At 40.8% G+C, this 24,689-nt stretch overlaps 2 protein-coding genes across 4 annotated transcripts in view; both read left to right on the top strand.

Annotated features, from left to right (window-relative positions):
- ttyh2 (tweety family member 2) overlaps positions 1–1,949 on the top strand; it is a 76,078-nt gene extending 74,129 nt beyond the window's left edge. For 2 of the 3 annotated variants that reach the window (XM_034107841.2, XM_034107842.2), the window contains one exon: positions 683–1,949. In XM_034107841.2, the coding sequence (XP_033963732.1) occupies positions 683–763 (81 nt within the window). In that variant the 3' untranslated portion in view covers positions 764–1,949. The remainder of the gene's footprint in view (positions 1–682) is intronic. The other variant, XM_034107843.2, reaches the window with a different exon arrangement.
- A 766-nt stretch (positions 1,950–2,715) lies between these two features.
- The window catches only part of kif19 (kinesin family member 19), a 37,015-nt gene continuing 15,041 nt past the window's right edge, over positions 2,716–24,689 (top strand). Inside the window, exons 1-3 of the mRNA XM_034108165.2 lie at positions 2,716–3,203; positions 5,395–5,475; positions 24,468–24,578. Of these exons, the coding sequence (XP_033964056.1) occupies positions 3,165–3,203; positions 5,395–5,475; positions 24,468–24,578 (231 nt within the window). The 5' untranslated portion in view covers positions 2,716–3,164. The remainder of the gene's footprint in view (positions 3,204–5,394; positions 5,476–24,467; positions 24,579–24,689) is intronic.

Consider the following 24,689-nt stretch of genomic DNA (forward strand, 5'->3'; position numbering starts at 1 on the left):
TAGCTAGTACTGCCACAAGGTGGTCGTTAGGCACAGCGCCTGTGTATGTGCTATAGTAATGATTTGATCCTGGTATTGACAGATATAGAGTGATATCAGAGAGTAAATGTCAAAACGATTGCTTTTTTACAAACTGTACATCATTTTAGTTATAGATTTGAAGAAGATCTATGCCCAGAGTATGTTTTGTTGGTTTTATTTAAAGGAATACTCCGCAGAAAATCCATCTTTTTAGCATGAAATACCCTGTACTTGTAGACTTGAAGGTGGCTCTTTAAAAGTTTTATGGCATGCGTCTTTGTGGAAGATGACATCATGCACTCAGCGTGGATTTACAGCAGTCGTACCACTAAAATCTATATATTCAGTGTGTATATTTACAGATGTATTGGTGTAATGAGAACACAGCTAGTCTGCATTGCTGGATTTCTTTGAATCTTCATTGAATCCAAGTTGACTACAACTACTAAGCTTTAATCTTAACAGGACCACCTTTCAACCCTACACATGGGGAACAATTGATAATCAATAGAATGATTTTCTGTGGACTCCTTTAAACCTCCATGGCATTTCCCTTCGTCTTAGCCGGAGATTAACCTCAGCCTATAACGGTGTGAAATCTACCATGAGCTCACTGAATCAGCTTGTAACATCCTCCATGTGTTCACTTTTCCCTCCACAGTACTCCCCGAGTATGCGGGCCACCTATCTGTCCATGACCGAGGAACAGATAAGACACTTTGGGAACGACTTCCAAGCATAGACTCCTTTATCTGACGGAGGAAGGAAACGGCATCACACATGCTCAACAGACAGAAAGTGTGTGTGGCTTCTCCAGGCATTACAGGGGACAGTGTGTAACATCTCATTGTTCCAGGACTCCAGGCTTTGAAGTCTCAGGACAATGTAACCATCGCGGTACTCTTCTCTGCGCTCATAAACGATTCATCGCACTTGCCCTCCCCAAGGCATATTTTGGGGAACTTGCTAAATATGTCTGACCCTGCTGCTGGACTTAACCTGCTCTTAATATGTTATGTTCTTCATCATCTATTAGTAAAGCATTGAGGGAACATGTGTCATTATGTACCAGGTAAAAAAAACAACTAATCATGACTTTGATGAAATGGGGATAGAAGCGATGTTGAGGATTAACTTCTCATTGCAGTAACGCAACCTGCTCACAATAAAGAAATACAAAAATGTCTATATTTACACTACACAACTTAGATTCAGGTCTCCAAAGACAACCATTTTTTAACATGACAGCTGATGTATTATTGTCTATGCATCATGCTTGATATTTGTGAAGCACAAACCCAGCACTGGCAGCACACAGCAGGAGGTATGTCGAGATATAATTTATTTACATTTACACACAGACACGTCTGCAATATGAAGCTTTATGTTTCAATATCTTCTGCAGGCGAGACTGCCTTGAAAACACGGCTTCTGTACATACGTTGTACAATAACAGAACGTTTTCTCATATCTAATGTGTTTTGTTTTGATTTTGTTCAAACAACGTGCCAACTTTTATATATTTTTGCTAGCTTCGTGTGGCATTGTCACATAGGATCACTATTTTTTTGTACTTTCTAAAGGGCCATTCATTCATGTTCTCTACATACAGTATGTAATCCAGCTAATACAATAACGTTGTAGTTTCTGTCATAACTGTGCAGTTCTAACCATGATAAATAAGAATATTCAGGTAATTCTATTTCATTAATTCCAACCATCCAAACATCACATTTTTGATTTGACTAACCATGATTTTCCGTAGGGATTTAATACATGCAGTTTTGTTTAATATTATTTTGGTAAGTGTCATTTCTTCTAGCATGTTACATTGTACAGGCACTGACAATGGTGCTTAATTTTATGTGTGACCCCCCAACTACGGGGTCTAACTGTGAGTTGAATAAATCAGTTTTGAGTACAACCTATTGTGTCTTTACTTGTGTTCGTGTCCTTTGGGTGCACTACATAATTATGGCTAAATGAAACTGTGGGCACAGCAATTCATTTTTGTATACTTCCAGTAGATGTCAGCATGGTCTCGCAAAAAGTGCTGCTTAGTAAAAGCTGAATTAACTCCAAAGGCTGTAGTGTTTAACTGCAATGTATACAACAGGTGTGGAATGTTAAACAGCTATAACATGTATTTGTAGTGGTGCAAGAACCATTAGGGTATTTTACATAAATTAGTTGTTAGATGACAAATTAGAAGTTAAGTCTTGCATTCAAAATCTTTAAAGTACAAGTAGCCTAGCAGCATCAAAGGTATTAGCACTCAATATGCAATATATCTCATTTCAGAAAGAAACATAACTATTGGTTTATATTTTGTTGTTCATTTAAATTCTGGATTATACGTAGGCCTATAATCTAAATTTGTCAAGTAAATAAAGAGTAGTAAAAAAGAAAAGTATAAACATGCCAATGAAGATTTAGTGTAGGCATAGCATATCAATGAAGTCTAAACTAAAATATATCAACATTGTAATTATGCAAAGTATTTGAGTATGTGTCGGCTGCTTAAATTAAACTACTAGTCGTTGGTAAAAGAAAAGAAAAGAATATTAGAAAATCCAAGTTGTTTATTTTCTAATCGGAAGTCGCACTGTTAAAGAACAACCGTGCTCCTCGGATCTCCGGGACAACAAGGTGCACGCACGCGCACTCGCGCGCACACACACACACTTAGTGTAGCGCAGGGCAGCGGGCAGAGAGGAGGACAGACAGGGACTAGCTGGTGGGCTGCTGCCGGTGTTACCCACCTCTACAGCTCTTCTTCTGCCGCCAGATACATTATTTCCGTCTTTCGTTTTGCTAACCTGCCGAGAGGAAACACAGAGGACGAGCTGTCGGAGCGAAGTCGCACTTTGAAGGACGTAGACAGAGAAAAAGGAGACACTAGCTGGGACTGATAGTTAAACGAGAGGTTGTAAAGTGAAAACGACGCGACGTGAGCTTGTTAAACTCGGTAGTAGCTGTTGTCAGAAAGCATTAGCAGCGACACCGAGTCCATTAGTTGTTGAGTGAGTGTGTCTGCCGAGAGCTGCAGGTGTTTTTCTTTCCAGAGGTGACATGCAGGCAGTGAGGGAAATGCTCCAGTGTCCCGTTTGACTCGTTATTCTTCACTCTGACCGTAAGTGACCATGAAGGACACGGGGGAATCTAAGGAACAACAACTCACGGTGAGTTTAAACTATGTCCTATTAAATGTAACTTCCTAGTAGGCAGGGGTTTTAAATATCCCGAGTTGTAGCTTAACATTTCCATCATTTAGTCTGTATAACAGTTTCCCCTTTACTCAAACAAGCTGTGTTAGTTGTCATACATTTTAAACCATTACCATGTTACACCAAGAAATCTGCTGCAAACTGGCCACTTTATTCAACAGGATTGCCCTATAGCAACTAATGCAATCCAATTGAACTTTTCTGTGTTAAATTCTACTTATATGATGCCTATAATTGGACTTTAACTTTAACTATATATGTATTTGTTGTTCCTTTCTTTTCTTTTATTTTCACTATATCTGTAAAGCGTCTTGGAGCACCTGTAAAAGCGCTAACAAAATAAATCTATTATTATTATAATGTTCAGTTTTTGTTGACATTGTATGCAATGTTGTTATAGAGTAGTTAAAGTTGGTTTTGTATGTTTGTTGTATTTCAATAAGAGGTAATGTTTGTTTTACTTACGGAAAACACCTCTTAACATCATGCAGTCAACACCAACACAACTATGATCTCATAAAACATACTAAATAATCACAACTTGTATTAAATGCAAAGGATATGAACAATTCAAGATTAGAAGCATCACACATGTAGACTGTGACGGGTAGCATACCTTAATAAAGTGAATTCCTCAGTTTTCTTGTGGTATTAACTGCAAGATGTTTCTCTCTAAATTCCCCGAATCATCCATTGTTGGTGTTATATTTTATATTTCCGAGCCGTTCACTACCTGCAGTGTGTTCCGCAGCTCATATCTGAATAATTGAAGTGGCTGTTTCAGTTGCTGGCCTCGCTCTTGCCCAGCATGTAATACCCTTTCTTCAGGGTGCTGACAGAGACAGGGCCTTATTATTACCCCTTTGCGTGCCCCATTTTAACCGTCTGTCTGTCAGCCTCTGGGTACACGAGACTCCTGCTTTGATTGTTAATGTATATTTTCCTCCTTTTCCACCCATTTAAAAGCCTTCATACTCATCTCTGAATGTTTGCATAGGAAGAAACCATGCAGGGGGAGAAAGTGTAATACCAGGCATTGTGTATTGATCCATACAATTAGTCATTTTCTATTTGCCAGTGTTCATAATTGAAGGTTTAAACACCCTCTGAAATTACAGGTGTCTTTTAGTGTTGCTGATTGTGAGGAAATGTCCTCATTCTAAGTCTTTTTTGATTGACACATTCACATTGCTCACGCTGCGAAGCCATTAGAAGTGGAATGTGAAGTTTAATTGGATAGTCGATCCATTCAGCCATCGGTTTTCTATACCTATTTATCACAATGAAGGTGGCACTGCTCTAAAGGCAGGGTACACCTTGGACAGCCGATTCAGTTTCCTGTTTGCAATGTTTACATGACGTGTGTCTGTGGGACTGGAAAAACAACGTGTGAAAATGAGGACAACATGTTAAATTCACAGGAAAAAAATCAACCAACAAAGCTTAGTTCAAGCACAGGAAATGCTAGTGATTATCATCTGGTTTAGTGGATGAGAAATTGTACATCATGTGCTTGACATCTTAAAAGATTAGGCGTGCGCGTTTTGTTTTGCACTTCCAGGAATTTGCTCAAAATTCACGAGGATATTTAGACTCTTAGTCACATCCCCTAATGGAATACAGTGGCTATAACTCTACATGTTTTAAATCCTACATCTCAAATCGCAGACATAGATAATCTCAATGTTATCTTCAAGGGTTATTTCCTAAGACTTGACAAAGCTCCTCAAGGCCACAAAAGACATTATTCACCAGGGTTTTCACAACTTGTAAACTCGAGTTCAATCAATGTCAAAAATAAATAGATTTCCGCTTTGAGAAAACATAGGAAACACATCGATATGCTGCAACTGGCAGATACACTAAACATGTTCTCCTGCGCCATATTTTCTTTCACTTCAGAAGCCATCCAAGAAGCGCTCTGAACACATGTACATATTCAGCTCCGAATCAACAGACACCAGGCGCTCATCCTTGTAAATAAGAACTCATTTATTGTAGAAGCCAGGGTTCTTGTTTGCCGCCAATGTTATTCCTACTAGTCAAGGCAGAGTTCAATTGGATGTCTAACCTTTGATTTCAGCAAATTGAATACCTTTGTGTTGATTAAATACAAAGAGGACTAAGTTATCTCTGTGTGCCGCAGGTTGCCTTGAGGATCCGACCTGTGAGCGATGCTGAGCGGGAGGAAGCGGCTACGACCGTGGCTCACAGAGTGGACGAACAGGTGAGAGGGCCTCCTTTCTGCTGCTGCTGTGTGTGCGGCAGTAACCTGTTCACCCCTGCGTGCACACTGTATGTCAGTGAGTGATGGGGTCAGGGCATGTGCTTGCGTGGGAGTGGGTCAGGGCTCTGTTTCAGAACTCTCTTCTTGTCTGTCATGAGGCGGCACAGATAAGATGTCTGCTGGGACCTCGGTAAAGCCGAAAGCTCCTTTTCAAAACCAACTCATTTGTAGAGCTCAAATGTCAAATGTCATTTGTAAGTGAATGCTGCATGACTCACAACTGGAGCACACAGTGACCTTTCTAATGATAGAAAGCCTGAAACTCTTTCAAAGCGGACGACTGAGAGCCTCGCCATCGTGAATGCCCCGGGTTTAATTGGACATCAACCACCGCAGAGCTGTGTTATGCTTCTTACATTACAACGGCAACTAATCATCTCTTTGATCATATTATCTCACCATTTCTGTTGCAATGTATGCCCTTTGGGTCTTCAACACACCAACCCGCACACTTGTTTTGTTATTCAAGACACTGATGTTGTTTACTGCTTGTTCTTGCAACCACTATCTGCTATCTACTGCTAGCTGTAATTCCACCGATATGTAACACGTTATAAGCTGATTGAAGGATTATTAGATTACTAAATCCCTATAAAACTATTAAGCGATTACAAAAAAATAATCAGCAACTATTTATTTGAATCCATAAATAAATTAAGTAATATGTTGAGCAATACATTTTAAACCAGCAACATAATCAATGTATTAATATCTAATGGAAATAATGGACCAGACTTTCTTTCAGCATTCTGTATATTTCAATATGCTGACATTTTAAAACGGATGATGCTAACAACACCGTGACTGGTTATTCATTCTATTCCCATCAGCCTTGTTTAGTTTTCCCCTGACACGAGATGAGATGCCTTTCTAATTTGTTTGGCAAGTTAACTGCTTTGATCGGAGCCAGATGTTGCTTTCTAGTAGAGTAAGCCATGACTAGAATATTTCTGAATGAACAGAATGTGGCTATGATGGCCACAGCCATGCACCACAGCAGAGGAGTGTGACGGAGTGACTGACTCCACCACACACACACACACGCACACACACACACACCAAACATTTCCTGCTCTCTTCCGTTCTTAATTAAATAAGGTTAAACCATCACTAAACGTCCCTTCCCCCCTCCCTCCCGTTCTGTAGCGCGACCATGAGTGCACGCTTGTGAGTCTACAATTATTTAAACATACATTAAACTATAGTACACGATACTTGCGTGACGGGCAGCGAGCGGAGTTTCGCCGGGAATGTGGAAAAAACGAGGCGCATCACTTCCGTAGTTTAAATATGATGTCATGAACCATGCAATTTATTATTTCTTTTTGCGTTTATTAATTATGGGGATGATTGTGTTATGAGATAGCTAACCTGTGTATGTTTGGGTCGGATATTTGTTCTCATGTTTGAGGGGTTAAAATGATGTTGACAATGTGTTTTTGAATTAATTGTGTAACCTGTTGACGGTAAGCCTGTGGGGAGGGGCTATGCGTTCACAAGGGACGGTGTTGGCCCTGGAAGATTCATTCGGGAGATTGTTGCAGTGAAGGCAACAGCTAGTACGTGTTTACTCCATAGATGAGTGATAGACAACCTCATTTGGTAACTTTGATTTTGTTTATTTAAGTTATACTGTTTCAATATTGTCAAACAGTATATCTTTGGTTGTTGTTGTTAAATAACGTTTTTGGAGCTTAAATCAACCGACTAAGCCTATGTTTACAAACGGACAACTAGCACCCCGTCTTATATGCTGTACATTACACTAGTAACAATGGACTTATCTATTCTAGTAATGATAACAAGAAACTAACTACTAACACAACCGAGGTGTTTTCCCATCAGAGGTCCTTGGAGCACGACAACATGACAAAATAATGTAATGATGCTGTTAGCATGTGACCATATGAGCAGGACATGCAAGCTCCGTAAGGCCCCTGTTTACCAGCAGCTCTCGCTTTTCCACCGTCCCTCTTGGAGACCATTTAGCAACAACACCGGTGTGACTCGTGAGTGTGCGACAGTGATGAAGGGAGTGCGAAGGATAATGAGCATCGTGACTGGGAACCGGCTGAGGTGTCTCCCTGCTCACTGTAGGCTGATTGAGGCAGTAGTGGGCATACTAATGGTGGGCAGTTGAATCCAGTAAAGTAACAGCATGGCAACAGCTGACATGGCTGCTCAGATGTGCTTTGGTGTAACAGGGCTTGAGAGAAAATGATCATGTAAGTGTGTAAGTTGTTGGAGCTGTTCATACTGATGGAGGATAGTCCTAGAGAACACTTCTAGAAACAAATAATCCACGGGGGTGAGACTTGTGTGTCCGTCTTCTCAGAAGTAATTCAATTACATCATATCTTAAGGACAACATCAGCACTTATGTCTGCGACGACATAATTAAAATGGGCTTGGACACAGGGGATTAGTGTATAGCGGTAAGCAGGTAGATATGGTGCCGACACAGCGACCATAACAAGGCATTGTTATTGTCCCCAGCTCAACCAAGCCTCAGCTGGAGAAGAGGTGTTTGTTGCGTGTTCCATTTACCTTGCAGTGTATTGATTTGATATCTGGATAGCATAGCTTTTACAGTAATTTGATAGGATAATACTTTATTGTTAGATCAAGTCTGGAATTATAATGTTTTAGATCAAATTACAATCACTGAAGACAATCTTTCCAAGCACCTTTAAAGTGCATTTGTATTTACCTATTACTAGCACTCCTGCCCGAGCCACCACACACGGAAACATTAACCGTACCTACAAGTAACTTCAATCCCTCCACAAATACACAACACTGTGTACTGATTACTTTGTTTGCGAGACAGGCAGACGAGCGATGGCCATATGGCCGGATTGAAGTGCTCAGACAGATTAGCAGTGTGCCGGTGGCTGGCTTGGCGGACTGGGTAAGAGTACACAGATCTCCTGGCAAAAAAACAGACAACTTGACGCTGACTAAGCCCGGCGTGTGGATGAGCTCATTGGACAGGTTTTAGCTCAGGTTAAGCCTTCTACCACCTGCTCTCTTTCTCCCTCTCTGGCCTTATTCTTTCATCACTGACAGCCTCAGGGGACACTGTCTTTCATGGAGCACCTGTTATGCTCAATAGGCTTTTTTTGTCCTTGAGTAAGCAGTACACAGGTCTGAGTTATCAGAGATATGAAGGAGAGGTAATCAGAGGTTTGAATGAGACATTGAACGGCTCAAGTTGAGCTTTTTTCAGTGCCTTATAGTAACTATAACTAACTAACTATATGGCTTTTTAGCCATGCTGTACAAACACAAGATGCAATATCAAAGCATGAAGTGGAATTTAATGCATCAACTTGATTTCAAAAGAAGCAGGGGCAGTGAACTAATCTTTTGGATGAGTGTAATGTAAGAACACCTTTCAGTGGGAGGACAAAGTGTTCTGATCAGCCCAACAACCAGTGTTGTCGTGAACACTATGGACAGTGAAAAGGACAAATTACCACCCATGGAGACCAGATACTGTTTCGTAATAGCCATTACAAGAAGTTACAGTTGGGCTGTATGTTGTATCGCTTAGTATTTTTTTAATCTAGACCCTATATTTCCATGTTGTTGTGTCTTGTGACAGGCCGATAATAAGGATGTATTAGTTTAAAGTGGTCCAGTATTAAGTGAGAGTGCTGCAGACTGACAGCCTGGGGTGATCCTGCATGTCAATGTGTATCCTCGAAAAGGGCTTTTTTGGCTTATTTTTTTAATAAGCTTAGAGTTATAAAAAAGATAACAAAATATTGGATCCCACAAATATAGCTTGTGGGCAAACATAGTGCTAACAAAGTGCCATAACCCTACCAGTTATCTTTGTTATGCAAAGGACAATGCACACCAATCAAGAAATCCTTTTTATTACAACATTTTAATATCAAAAAGCTTGGGTTCTGTTAGAATTGATTATCAGAATAATTGTTGTTTTAAACTTAGACCAAACTCGGAGTAACCCTTGTCTGTTGGACAGTGTTTTTCCGCCCCATGTTGGAGTTAACGGTCCAGAGAGGTGATATCATCCTCCCTTAAGAGGTTATCAGGAAGCTATGTTTATTCCCTAAGGGATAAAGACGATGGTTCAACCTCGTACAAGAGGCACAGAGGGCACCTATTATATCACCACCGATTAAACCCTTCTTGCAAAAGATTGTTGTGGAAGCTATGCGTACTTGTTAAGGATTAAGAGCATACATTATACGGGAAAACTGATCTGAATTAGCTATATACTACAGAATGCACTTAAATCCTCAAAGCAACTGTTTAGCAACTTGGAAACAAATCCCAAGTTCCTTCTTGCGAAACAATGAGTTTTTAAAGTCTCGTCAAGGTGTGATTAAGTCAGTGCATTTATCATGTTGTAATGTATTGATACAAACACATCCAAATGTCTTTCTAGAAGCATTGAGGATTTGTTAAGCATGTCTTCGGCAGGGTTGGCCTGTCAGTAGCACACAGTGGGGAATGCTTTATAGTGAGGCCTTGTCTCCATGGAGACTCATAGACAAGGTCAGGGCCATTGTTTGTTTTTATTCCTGCTTCTCAGATAGACCTAAAGTCCTACATTTAGAAGAAAAAAAGAATCTCACTTTTGTCCATGTCTGCAGATGAATTGGCCGTTATAAATGTGTTCTTTAAAATGTGATCATTTCGTTTGTTGGCAGGCTTCTGAGTGCAATTCTTCGTGGGCTTTAAGTGTTAAGTAATAAAAGTCACACAAGGTATTGATGGTGGCATTTCATGGTCAGCTCCTCAGCAGGGGGACTTCTGTTGTGTGAAGATAATGGATAACTTAAGAGCCCTTTTGACAGCAGGGACTATTCCTTAAAAATAAAAAGAAGAGGTTGAGTGGAAAGAGAGAATGTCAGCCATCAGGAAACTCAAACGTACCATTTGCCTCTCAGTTCTTTCGTAGAGAGTCCTTCAAAACAATAAGCAGCATTCAACGTGCTCCAAGTAAAAGCTTACTTGATTACAGTATACCATTAATTGGCACATTTTCTGCCCATGTGGAGTACAAAGCATCGCATCTTAAGTGCTCAGTGTTGAGTTTACGCCACCTTCTACACGGGTATGTCTGTGAAAGGAAATTGAAATTGCTTTCACCTTAGAGGCTGCACTGTAGTTAGCCTGATTCAGCAAGAAAGCAGCTCCTCATGGAAAATGGGTAGCTTGCTGCAGTCTATTTTTTTTTCTTTCGGTTATATATTTTTTTCAAATTCCAGGCAGCAAGGTAGAGCAGAGAACAATGCTGTGATAAATTGTAAAAGTGTAGAGTATGCCATCTTGACATTAAACACCACCAGATATTTTTCAATCAAAGTACACCACTTTACAAAACACAGCAATTCTTCTGATATATTTTTTAGAAAGCTTACCGCCATAAATGTTAATATCAATGCACAATACTGTATCAGTTCTCCAAAGCTCTATTGATTTAGAATTTGCAGTTTACAAGAAAATATTCTTGGCAGACAGTGGCTTGGATTGCATACAAATGAGTACTACGAAATGTCACATTTGTTGTGGATTTACTTACCCCTACATCATGATATGTATAGGTCACCAGATTCTTGCCAATACACTGCCTGGCCTACTGCTGGTCTGATAGCGGGGGTAAGTAGATAAGTATTGTGCATCAAAAAGGTCTCAAATCTGCATAAAAACGACCCAGCTCCCTTGTTGTCTTAATGCCGCCCCACTCTTGGCTGATGGAAAATGTTCTCTCCAACACAGGCCATTACCATAATAGCCTGGTAAAATATCTGGGTGAAAAAGGGCACACTTGGTCCATGCAGTGTTTTTTTTTACGAGGTGAAGTGTTTGAATAGCCTCACGGCCGAACAAGGGAGAGAAAAGAACTACAAATAGCCATGTCCTTAATAGCAGAGGAGATTTACACTCCACACACAGAGAAACAGCCAGAAACAAAACCTGAACCCAAAATGGCAACAGCGGTGAGACACAGAAATGGCCAAGAAGAGTTTATTTTGGGTCATGCCAGAAGTAGTACTACTTTTGCGTAAAGCTTAATAGACTGTCTGGTCCCAGAAAATGGATTAGCTTTGCTTTTCTCTCGACTCCACTTCTACTCTCTCGCCACTCTCACTGATTCCTCTGATCCTAGTCCCTACCTCGAGCCTCTTGTACAACAAGGGCTTGTGTGTGTGTGTGTGTGTGTGTGTGTGTGTGTGTGTGTGTGTGTGTGTGTGTGTGTGTGTGTGTGTGTGTGTGTGTGTGTGTGTGTGTGTGTGTGTGTGTGTGTGTGTGTGTGTGTGTGTGTGTGTGTGTGTGTGTGTGTGTGTGTGTGTGTGTGTGTGTGTGTGTGTGTGTGTGTGTGTGTGTGTGTGTGTGTCCTCTCCATGCCCTGCCTGCTAATCCCGTCGAGAGGGCAGGGCGTGGCAGCTCACAACAAGCATCCTCTGAAGGAGACTAGATGTTGGAGTAGCCCTACAAGCCCTCTCTGTGAACAGCTTTTTCTTTTAAGACCAGGAGACACCAAGAACTCAAAATGAGTTCATTATGCATAAGAAAACCCCATTATTATACAATCTAGCTGGTATATATCAAGGAGGTAATGTCAGGTTTGAATTGTTCACACCGTGCTGGGTGTCTCATGAGTCATCCTGCAAAATACAGGAGGTTGATGAAAAGGAAGGAGTACTATGTACCTCATTCACACCAACGCAACTCCGGTTCAAGCTCCGTGCTAGAGCTTTTCAGGTTCAGAACCGGTTCTTCGGTTTAGCTCCGGCTCTTTTCACACCGCCCAGAGTCCGACTAGTGCTGCGTCATTGCGTCATCGTTTGCGTCATGACGTAACTGTTTACGTGCCTGCTTCATAAAGCCAAACCGCGCGGAAACCCCTCACAGCTGACACCGACAACAACAACAATGGCCGATTGTGCTCCAGCTTCCTCTGTACCTCTTCGGAAGACCAGATTCCCAGTAAGTAGTAGGTCTCTTCAGTGGACCACTGCTGCTTGTTAAGTTTCTCCATCGTTGTGTACAAACTGGATACAACGCCGGCTTTTATAGATGTATAATGAGAGGTTCCACCTTAACACGCAGACACGTTGCTTCACCATGAGCAGACACCTTTATACAGTCTATGGCAGAAACACTGAAACTATTGTTAAGTTTCTCCATCGTTGTGTACAAACTGGATAAAACGCGGGCTTGTTGTTGTTGTTCAGGAGTTGATCCTGTCTCTGCCCCCGCCTCGACGTAAGTGTGACGTATGTGGTGCTTTTGCTCTGGCTGGACAATCTTTTGGTGCTTGAAACGAACCGGATTCCGGAGCTAAGAGGCTGCTCCACTGCGGTGTGAACACGAAAACCTGGTGCTTTTCAAGCTCCAGCTCCGAACCGGCCCTGAAACACCGTTGGTGTGAATGAGGTATAACAGGGCTTTTACTGAAACCCCATAAACTAATTATGTTACAGATTGCACAGGCATAACATCCTTTCTATTTTATGGGAAAAGCCACATTGAGAGCCCATCATTAGGCGCTGTGTTCTGTGTAACAGAATCAGGAGCACAATGTTCCCCTGCTTCCTCCATGACCACCTAATACCTACAAGCAGGAAGCACAGGCCAGCCCCGGGGCCATTAATGTGCCGTCTTCATTGGGCTCCAGGCCAGAAACACAGGTGGCGATTGTTCCATTGCAACACAGCTATTGGGGTGTAAGTTGATCCTCACAAAAAACAACAAGTGATCTCTCATAATCACTTTAAGAAACGTTTGAACTGAATGAGAGCTAAGCAATAAATAGGTATTAAAGGTCACCTATTGTGCAAAATCCACTTTTTCATGTCTTTTATACATCAACATGAGTCCCCTCTGTGTAAAGAGACTCTGAGAGTTTCACGAAAAAAGATTCTCTCTCTTTTTGTCCTGATCCATTTATAGAAAAACCTGTCTGAAAATGAGCTGATCAGATTTTGGCCACTTTATGATGTCATGATTGTTTGGCTTGTGTAACCATTAGCCAATCACCAACCAAGGTACCCCCCCCCCCCCCTTATCACCTGCATCTCCTCCTAGAGCACCATTGTGTTCTTTTTAACCAAATATCTCTCAGAGGGGCGTGGGGGGGAGGGGCTCCTTATTTTCATCTAAAGTAACAGACAGAGAATCAGCACTTTTGAAACAGGGCTGAAACAGAGGGGATCATGGGATGCTACAATGCATGATCTGTTTGGTATTTCGAGCCAAACACTTCAGAGACATGTTTGTATATATCTGAGACCTATAATATATTGATGAAAAACAGTATAATAGGGGACCTTTTAAATATGAAAAAGAATAGCTGAGTGTAGTGAGCTGGATGGATAACAGGTGCCAAATCAGGACAGAGGAAATCGGTGGCACTAGGACAGATTTGAGTGTTTACATCCCATCTCCCGTTTGCCTTAGATTTGAAGGAACCAGTGGGAGTATGACTCTAAGGGGGATTCCTGTGTAACACCCCAGTCATAACAACATGTGGTTTGTCTGGCTTGTCCATGTGACCGCCTTCCCAGAAAATAAAATGATGTCAATATTTTGCACAGTACCTATGCAGGAATTAGCAGTGGTTCCTTATTCCCAATGGTGGTGGATCAGAAAAATTGTAATTTTTTTTGAACAGTTGTTTAGTTGTGGGTAGAGGGGTACCGTCTGCGACTTACTTTGTCCATTCAGATTTTAGTTTGTATTTTGCCTGCTTTGACCTGCAGGTGTACCAAAATGCAAGCATTATACTTCACTCGCCCTGAAAAACGTCCTAGGCGACGGCATAAAGTGTTAATGTGTGGGTGTACTGTGTGTAGCAGCTGTCTCTGTATGCATGGCTCTAAACAATCATGCCTCACACGTGTGTTAATATAGCTGACAAAATAATCAGTTATATATAAGACTGATCAGTTAAAGCATTTATAGTTTGGGGGACATATTAGAGATGACAAAAGTGCCACTTCTGGTTGCAAACAAAGGAAGTACAATTTTACAAAAAATCCTGAATCCCGTTTCAAACATTCGAGAGGAGGGCTTAAGAGACTTCACTTTATTGTCCCAAATTATCTTTTAGCCAATAAAAAACATAGAACACAGACTTAAGGTGCAGACAAGGGGTAAAACAATAAAAAAAAAACATGATACAATTGTGTAAAATCTTATGCTAAAACCCAAAATACAAGCTAACATGAAGCATCATTCAAAATGTATAGATTAGAACATCCTGGTCCATCCTCCAGTTTAAGAACAGACGAGGCTCACAGCTTCAATCAAGGTAGATACATGTTTTGTAGTGACAGGAAATCATACAAAAAATGTGCCAACATATGTCAATCAAACTGTGACCCTAAAACATACGAATTGAAACAGAAACATAAAGGACACTTGATTTTGACACCCAAATCCCACATTGTCTGTCTATTTTTTACCCATCCAACTCAGGGGCAGCGAAGGCAAAATCAGACAACACACAACGTAGCTTTACGGAGCCAAAAACGGCAAATATATCTTACCTTTGCTGTTTTCTGATCAAAAGTTGTGTTCAATGGAATTAGAACGCATACAAGGTTAATCCAATGCGTCTGTGTCACTTTTAAATGATTACTGATAATCCATCATAACATTTTTGTCAAAAACTGAGATTTCATATAGTGTGTGAGAGCTACAACCCAGCTTCCAGTTTTTGGGCATTACGGCTACGCATCACTCATTCACCAATGGGTAATGTTTAGATGGATTTAGGAACTTCCCTCTCGTTCTATTGGCTCTAACGGTTCAAAAGAGGTGTCAATCATCAAAATCCACCGAGGGGGGCCAGCCGCCAGACATATGGAAAATCCACCCAAATGACCCCAGGAGTGTTTTTTTGTTGCTAAATCTCTCTTAAAAGGTCAAATATCACTTGTTTTGCATCAATATTGATACAGGGTACTTATTAGATGTTATAGTTTGGATTCATAACGCTTTTAGTCTACTATCCCATCATTCAAGGCTGCTTTTCACTACAAGTAATGTTTTTATTTTGGACTGACACTATCATTTACATTTTCTTACTATGTTCAATCTGAATTTACTTTAAAATAAAAAAAATCTATATTGATTCTGACTTTTCTACATCCAACTCACAGGTTTATCATTGCTTTGAGAAAAAAGATTATGAATTGACCCCTTTTAGAAGTGAATATATAGTCATTTGTTCTGGGAAAACAGGCTTGGGGCTTAACAGGTTAAATGGTGTGTTCCATTAATATTTGTATACTGATAACTCGCCACGTTAACCTTTAATTTGTGAAGAATCCAAAGACTAAGAAAAGTCTAATAAAATTAGCCAAATAGAGGTTTTTAACAACAGCAAAGCTACATTCTGTACAGTTAAACCAGGTGTAATTATTTTGGTCGTTTGCTCACTATTTCCCAAAAATATGCAATTGGATTCTTTGTTCACGGTGGAGGTATGCAAGAAAAATAAAGTTTCAAACTTAAAGAAACATGGTGCAAATTACAAATTGTAACTTTTTGTGTGGAGTATTGGTTAAACACAATAATTATTAATATTCTTAATGAAACTACTAAGAGTTCTTTGGATGCTGTCATCGCTTTGATACTGTAGCTCCAAGTTAATGACGTGTGACCAGATGGACGTTATTTACTTTCATGAAGCAGTGTAAGATAAGTCTGTTGTTTTTATTCGACTACAAAAATCTATTATTCACATCTTTTGCTGTCAGTCGCTTAGCAACGGTGTCCTCACGAGTTGAAACCACCTGAAAGTGAAGCATACTTACTTCCATATAAAAAGAAACTCACTTGTTTCATATGAGGGAAGCAATTATTTCTGGCTCAGATGTTTTTAGCACTGCCAAAACTGTTAAGCCTTCATTTACCTTGGCAGACTGTAACTCCAGCATTATAGGATGCTCCTCGGTCATTATTGTTTTCACATTATAATGACATGTTATAAACACCAATGCACATCTAGACGGACTAAATGTAATTAATCAAAATACAGAATCAACAAAAATAAATTATTTAAATGTTCAAGTAAAGAACTTATCATGCTTTGATTTATAGAATTTTACATACTGTACGGAAATGAAGAACACATATGTCTGAGTTCTCTACGTTTCCAGGTAACCTGATTTGAATCCTGAGATTTCCTTCTTTGACCTTCCTCCGTTTTGCCAACAGTGCAGCCTTAAGGCTTCCTCTTTACGCCTAAGATGTTCTTCTGGCACGCAAAAGGCCAGCCTGTGTCTCGATGTTGACCCATAAGACCAAAGAGCTGTAACTTTATTGTGCCGTGTGTGTGTAAGTCTTTGAGTTTTTGTCTTAGCACTTAGCGATTGCCCTTAATGTGTGTTGTGGCTGAACTCCAGCCTCTGAACTCAAGGCTTCCTCTGACCTTGAATAGGCAGTCTCTGGCAAGAAGCTACTGAGCTTTCCTGCCAGTTGGTGTATCCTTGGATGTTTGTGGATAAATAAAAGCTTTCCTGGTAATCAGCCTTAGTACCTCCTCCAGGCAGGTTGTGCTTTTTGGATTGCTCGTTTTCAGGATATCATTTAAAGATGAAGTGTTAAAATATATGCTATTAATACCAATAACCTTTTGGCATTAATGGCAACAGTAGGGCACCCTGCCTTCACCCTTCACATTTTCACACTAATTGCTATCCCAAGGCTTCAGTGAATTGCTTTCATCGATGACACATTTCTGCATTGTTCCTGTTATCCTTTGTTGCCATCTGTTCCTTGGCTCTCCAGTATTTCATCTGTGAAACATGCCCTCAAAACTGGAATGACTAGGGGTAATTAGCAAGGGAGAAAAGGGAGAGGTAGCAGAAAGAAAGAAGAGCCATTTCTCGGTTGTTGATCAAGATCTCTTGTTGCATGAGAGGCTGGGAATCCAATTGTAAGTGTGTGTCTGCAGGTGCTCAAATGAGTGTCTGTTTCTGAAGGACAGCGACCCCCGTCTGACTGTACTAATCTGGCATTCGTTTGTCCCAGCCAGGCGTCTTATGTGACCACAAAATGAAGAGCAGACCTTGCTATCAAGCACCCTGTATCAGGTACACTGTGAGCCCCTGAAACAGGAGCATTGTTGGGGTGTAGGGAGGGCAGCTCTGAGGTTTTCTATCAGATAACCGGCCGCGATTGTGCCCTTTCGACTTTCAAAAGCTTCGGTTGCATTTTCGAAAGAGCAGCTTGAAAGGTTGCCCCGCAAAGGTCACCGCTTAGACCTGATTGCTTTCTTTTTGTGATCCTTTATTCTTCACCGTATTCTTGACTCGGCGCACAGGTGTCATTGCTAAACGACTCGGCGGTTATGTCATTGTGCAACCCAAAGATAAGGGATTGGGTGGAGCACAGAGAGCCCAGCTGTCCACACAGTTCAGCCATTTCCTGGAGCATCAGGTGGTCATTTTTTGTGGGAATACAACTATTTGTTTTTAAAGGATTTTATTTGGTACACCCTCTTCCTGATCCCCTGATTGCATATTTTTCCTTTTATATCAGTTTGTCAATCAAGGTATCTTTAATTTATTCTAGGATTACAATAGTATAGCCTTAATGATGATCCCACGTTTTCACTGAATCACACAAAGCAGTTGAAACTGAATTGGAAACAACAATGTCACATGGAGATGTTGGGGAAAACAAGATGCACGGACATGCATTTCAGATACGACACACTGATAAATGTCCCGAAGATAAAAGCCTCTTTGTCTCTTAATCTCTCCAAGACATGCTTCTCGGACCCTATTGGCTACATGATGTCACCTAATCACCTCTGACACCAAAGACAAGTACAAATGTAAGCAATAAAATGTGATGTGTATACAGGTGGTATCGCTTTGATTCAGGCCCGTCAGGCCTCTTTGTTTTTTCTTATTTTTATCGGGATATAATTGTAGCAGTCATATTTATCTGAATATATATCTTGTTGATTACAAGTAAAATGTTAAGCAAGATATTTCTTTAGTTTCAATCCAGTTTCAGGCAGTGAGATCAGATTCGTGATTGTGATGATAATACCAGTCAGGGAACGATTAATCCAGCTTCTAATCAAACTGTGCGAGGTATGACAGTATTTGTGATAGCCAGTGAATTGTAGGCCTTTTATATGATTGAGATTTCCGATTGCCCTTTTGTATTTTTATTAGTGATCCGAGCCATCTTTTAGGTGTAGTGAAACCAGTGCCTATAAAAGCCGTTGATGTCTACACGACTTCTGACTTTTGTTGGTCAGCTTGGCAGCAGTTGCCACTTGGCACACAACAGCAAGTCAGGGAGAACCAACCCGGGCCGGCTGGCTTGTGAAACCGTACCACATCCAGGCTTTGAATTATGGATCTGTGTTGGGAGCTAGCAGCGCTATAATCAGCAGGATGGCCAACCAAGTCAACCCTGCTGCTTTAACGACCTGAACAGCAGGGCCTGTGGATTAGAAAAGCCATCAGCCAAGAAAAGGCGCAGGGCGAGGGTGCTCCATCGCACCCCGCTGCTTTTTATGGCATTAAGATCGCCTCATCATGCTAATTGGTTTCATGTCGCTGCATAAGCAAGCTGTTGTTTTGACTTTGGCTGATCCTTGGGAGGATATGAATATTTTAGGAGCCCTCCTTTTTTTCCTAGCCACGGTGTGTAAATTCACGCTGCGACCATTTGTTTTGGCAGCCCCCGGGGTCATGTTAAATTGACTCCAGCCCTGCAGCCAAATGAAAAGTGGCTGAGGATTGTGACGTCCATTGTGAATAGGGGACATCGTGATTAAAAGTGATACGAATTGACATCACGTTTACAGAGGCTGTCAACCAGGAAATGACTTTCCATTTTGCCCTATGTGGTTCTAAGGTCCCTCTGGCCGGCTTGTATCGAAAACTGACGTCTCCTTTAGTGCCGACCATGAATTAGTCAGTGGTCAGCCAAAGAGGGCTGATTGGTCTCATTAGAAAGGGCAACCATACTAAACCCAATTTAGACCCGAACGGGAAATCTGACCTTCTATTGGATCTACTGGACCGTAGATGAGGGATACTTATGTCTTTACTAATATGCTAATCTTTCCTATATACCCTCTAATATTCTGATCTTTCCATGGTCCAGGTTAACAAGCTGAACCAGTGAACCTGTCTCTGCCTTCTTGATAGAAGCAGAGTTATTGTAGCTAAAGGTCAGGACAGAATTAAACACCACCAGGGCCATTTGGAAAATCACACTGAAGACTCTACGTACACTGTTTCTACCTTGTATCGTAGTTTTAAATATCAAATGATAGGTGTTCAACAAAATCATAATCTCGACTGGATTCCAGCATTGGAAGGTTACACGATTAACAGTAGAAGGAACATATAAGAGGATTAGAGTTAGAGAGACATATACAATAGATAGCTGATACATGGGCTGCCATAGTCTTCCAATTAAAGTCACAGCCAAATGTTCTGGTAATGAATTATTATTGCCATAGCTACAGCTTGCCATTACATTACATTGCATTTAGCTGACGCTTTTATCCAAAGCGACTTACAATAAGTGCGTTCGACCAACAAAATACAAACTTGAAGAAAACAGAAGTACATCAGGTTTCATAGAGCAAAGACATTTCAAGTGCTACTCCACTGGCTTTAGGTAAGCCAGCCCTTTATTAGTATATAAGTGCTTTGTTAATAGTTCTATCGCTCGAAGTGGAGTCGAAAGAGATGAGTTTTCAGTCTGCGCCGGAAGGTGTGTAAGCTTTCTGCTGTCCTGATGTCAATGGGAGCTCATTCCACCATTTTGTTCATTAACAGCGACACAAGAACATTTCTATCAGTCTTATCAGGTTCTGTGTGTTTGCTGTATTGTGCCATTTGTGTTTATAGAGTGGTTGCTGTGCAGCTGTGCACTCACTCAGAGTTGGATTCATGATTCAGGTTCCACAAACAAGAGGGAGAATCGCTCAGCTTTTCTACGGCTGATTCTGCAGCCTGATGAGGACTTGCTGATTTTTGCCACGGGACATTGTTAACCAGTCCATTTGGAAATACATTATACAAATAATTGGTCTCGTTTTATAGGTTTCCCTTGTTTTGTCTGACTGACAGTTCACATCCAAAAGATATCCATTTTGTTGTCAGAAAACAAAGAAATGTAGTAAATAGTCCCCACTAAGAAGCTAGAATCAGTGAAATATGCGTTTTTTTGCTTCGTAAAAAAACGAAAAGACTAATCAACTAGCAAAATTGTTAACCTGTCGATGGATTAATCGAATAATCGTTGCAGCTTTAAAACGTACTGTTGCACTCTGAATCTTCTCTCAACATTGCTTAACCATCAACCTTTTTGTCAGTGTACACACATGCTGCAAACTTAGAGAGTCGCCATTGCCTGTATTCTTTTTGACTGACCAGCACTTGTGGTCAGTCATGCCTGGTTGCACAGACTTGCTTGTAGTATAAAATCCTGCTTTCTGAGTTGCTATGTGTCTATGAGTACAGAACATGTTTCTATGCAACTGTGTTATGAAGAGAGTGTGGGAGATTTACTGATTTCTATGAGACGTCCATGTTTCCACTCCTTAACCTGTTCTGTACACTAGACGTCAACGCTCAGGACTGACCCGTACTTCACCCCAGGCTCTTTGTTTCTTAGAAGCCTCTGAACTCAGAGGACAGTCAACTGTGAAGGGTGCCAATGTTGGCAAGGTTTAATCCAGGGAGGTTACCTGTAGTCCATTACTGGCATCAAAATCCAGCATCAATGCCCAGACATCCAGTCCTATGTTGCCACACAGTGTACTCTCATCAGAGCCAGCATCTTACAGTCTTACCAGAAGACTTATTAGTGCTATAGAAACTGCCGCACACCAGCTGCTGCATGTGGATGTTGGGTGGAGCTCTGTAAGGTACTGTAACTCAAGAAACACGGGCGACAGATGGGACTAGAGTTGTTATCAACACCCTCGCCTTTAATGATATTCCCAAGTGCTTTCACAAAGACACAACTGCGCATGGATGAGCACACTATTTGATACCTAATATACATGCAATCATGTAAGAGCATTGTCGCATGCTTATCGGCTTTCTCAAGAAACACCTTTACACACACACACTCACCAGGCGTATAGTAACAGGCTGAACTGCCATATTTTAAATCACAAAGTGGGGTATACACATTTTTGCGTCAACGAGGACATTTAAAGATGATTCATTGATAAGTTTAGATGTTTGCATAGAAGCTCTGATTTGCAGGTTTTTTTAGATACATTAATGAACAAAATAGTTACTTAATGACAGCCTTGGTGCAGCAGTTCAGTTTATTTGTCATGGTAAATAGGTATTGTATGAGCCATTATTTCGTTGCTATTGCTCAGTTTGCCAAAAAAATCACATAAATAACACTTGAAATGCAAAATTGTGTCTCCATCAAAATCGAAACATATTTAAAGACATCACGTACAGTTGGAGGCGATGGAAAAGATGTGTACAAGACCTTCTACTGTTTGCTAAATGATGGTTGTTATTCACTTATGACAATTAATAGTAATATTATCTGCGATTAAGGAGATGAGATGATTGCTATTGCTCCTGCTGATTATAAGACGCTATATTCCTGCTTTATTTATTGTGTGTTGGGTCAAAATGTATTTATAAATTGTATAAACCAGAATTCGATTTAACAGCCTATACCAAAGGCAGCCTAAGCTCTCTTCCCCTAAGTCCTTTATGTTCTGCATGTCTGTACCATGACACAGCGGGCTCCTGCTACACATGCTAGCTCTCAACTGCTGTAATGTCCCATTTTGGTTATAGACAATGGCTAATTAGACCACACGACACTGTCTTCTAATAACAAAAGCTTCACATGGTGCTCTGGAGGGGACGACAATAATAGGACTTCAGCCTGAAGACAACCCTCATCCTAATAGCGACATATATGAATCCACTTCAGGGTGAACATCCTTTTGCTGCATGTCCCTTTTTCATGCAATTAAAAAGATTCTGAAGTCATCAGATCGGCCGAGACTAAGAAGTACTCCTTTGTTCTTTCCTGTGAAATGTGATCACAACTTCCATGTCATTGCATCTGGACGGTGTGCAAAGAAGAGTGGAAAAGCAGGAAGTTACAAGACTGGGGAGAAAGAAGAAGGGGAGAAAAGAGAGTATCATCAAATGCTGCACAAGCTACTTTCTTCTCAAATCCTCTCGTGTGTCTCGAGCCCAATTGGTCCTCATATTCCCTGTGAGGACGCCATGGAAAAGCATAAACCCTTCTTGGGAAAGCAGCATGAAAAGGCATATTCCCTTCTCAGTAAATGAATGAACTAAAAAAGACGACCACGTCATATTGTTGCTTCAGCTCTTCCACCCGTCCGTCTTTCGTCTCCTCTTGAATTTCAATTGAGGGGCTTCAAAGTGAGCGGCTCAGTGGTTGAGAGGCCATCAAACAAGCCGGGTGATTCAGCATTACAGGCCTCAGAGGGCTCTCCAGGCCCACTGATGAACGGTTCTTATCGGCTGATATACCTGGCAAACTCCCCTTCTCGTAACTGAAAAGGTTCTCTGCGTTCTTGTCTTTATTATTATTATTGACTTTCCCGCCAATTGTATAGCAAGAGCTAAAAACCAACCACTCAGTGAAGAGAATAATTTTCCTTTAGCTGTTGACAACCTGTCAAGCCAATCGCACCCACTCAATGATTTGTCAACAGCAGTCGAATATCGCGCTGTTCCTTTCCCGACTTGAACTGTTCTTTGGGACAGCTGGGATTTACAGATGATTGTCGGTAAGGAAGAGGCTTTTGTCAAACTGCACAATCGAAACAATGAGACATCTCAATCTGTTTGTAAACACATGTACTGCTCAAACTGTCACATGCACAAAACGAACATATTTGTTGTAATTGCAGCTGATCACTCTCCTTTAGATGCTACTGTATGAAGGCTCTTGTCCTTGAGTCATTGTGTTCAAACCAGCATTCAGTATGGCAGATGGCTGGAGTGGATGCCCATTTGCTTACATTCAGACGTACATGCTATGAAGTGTCCCGGATCTGAACGGAGGCTGTTTTTGACAGCCTGTCATACTTTGGCACAAACCGCTTCTATTGACATTTCCATTTATTTGAATGACATCTCTTACAATTATTTGTAATACCATGTTGGAAAAAGAAATACTGAATATAAAGAAGAGTGCATTGAAGTTAATTTGATAGTTTGTATATTTCAAGTTCAGAACAATACCCGCTTTTATATGATTAATTACATATAGTTTAAAATAAATTCAAATGGACACTTTAGGGACATGACGGGGTACTCTGGATCTGATCGAGCTGTGCAGTTACATCAAATCGAAAAAAAGGGTTGGAAACCACTAATAAAAAAATCTTGAAACTTATAGCAGACTCTAATAATTAGCTGATCAGATAATTATTACAGTCTGATGTCTTTACACTTTCTTGATACAGGAAGGAAACAGCATCTGCAAGCAATAGGGAGCCATCTGCATTTTGTGTGAGCTCGGCCCAACAGCTGATGCTCCAGCTGTGCAATGTACCTGTTGATTTATTCATTATTCTACAGCTATCATCATAACGCACATTTATAATCCAAACAAACAGTAAAAGATAATGGTAGCTCCCAGGGAAACTGTAATTGTCTGATCTGTGAGACAGGGACTTTATTTATTTATTCAGTGGTGCTCAAACTGTCAGACCTTCGGTCATTTACTTTTCCAAGATGAAACTCAAGTCACTGAATTAAGGGGACATTTGCTCATTAGCTCAATTTACCATTGTGATCGACAAGAGACATATCATCAAGTTAATTGGCTGCTCAGACGTCAACATGTTCTTGAAGACGTAACACCTTAACACCTACTCATACCGTGTGCCTCTTTTTTTCTCTTTCCTGTCTTTTCCTGCTCTTCATCATTAGATGGTGGTTCTGATGGACCCCATGGAGGACCCGGACGACATCCTGCGTGCCAACCGCTCCAGGGAGAAAACCTACATGTTTGATGTGGCGTTTGACTACTCAGCCTGTCAGGTCGGTCAAAAGCACATTTTCAAATAGAAAAATACACATTTTAGTGTTCTGGCTTGCTATAAACCGTAAATAAAATCTAAACATATGCCGCACATTATTTGAGTCCCTACA

This window comes from Pseudochaenichthys georgianus, chromosome 19 (assembly GCF_902827115.2).
Source record: "Pseudochaenichthys georgianus chromosome 19, fPseGeo1.2, whole genome shotgun sequence".
Taxonomy (NCBI): Eukaryota; Metazoa; Chordata; class Actinopteri; order Perciformes; family Channichthyidae; genus Pseudochaenichthys; species Pseudochaenichthys georgianus.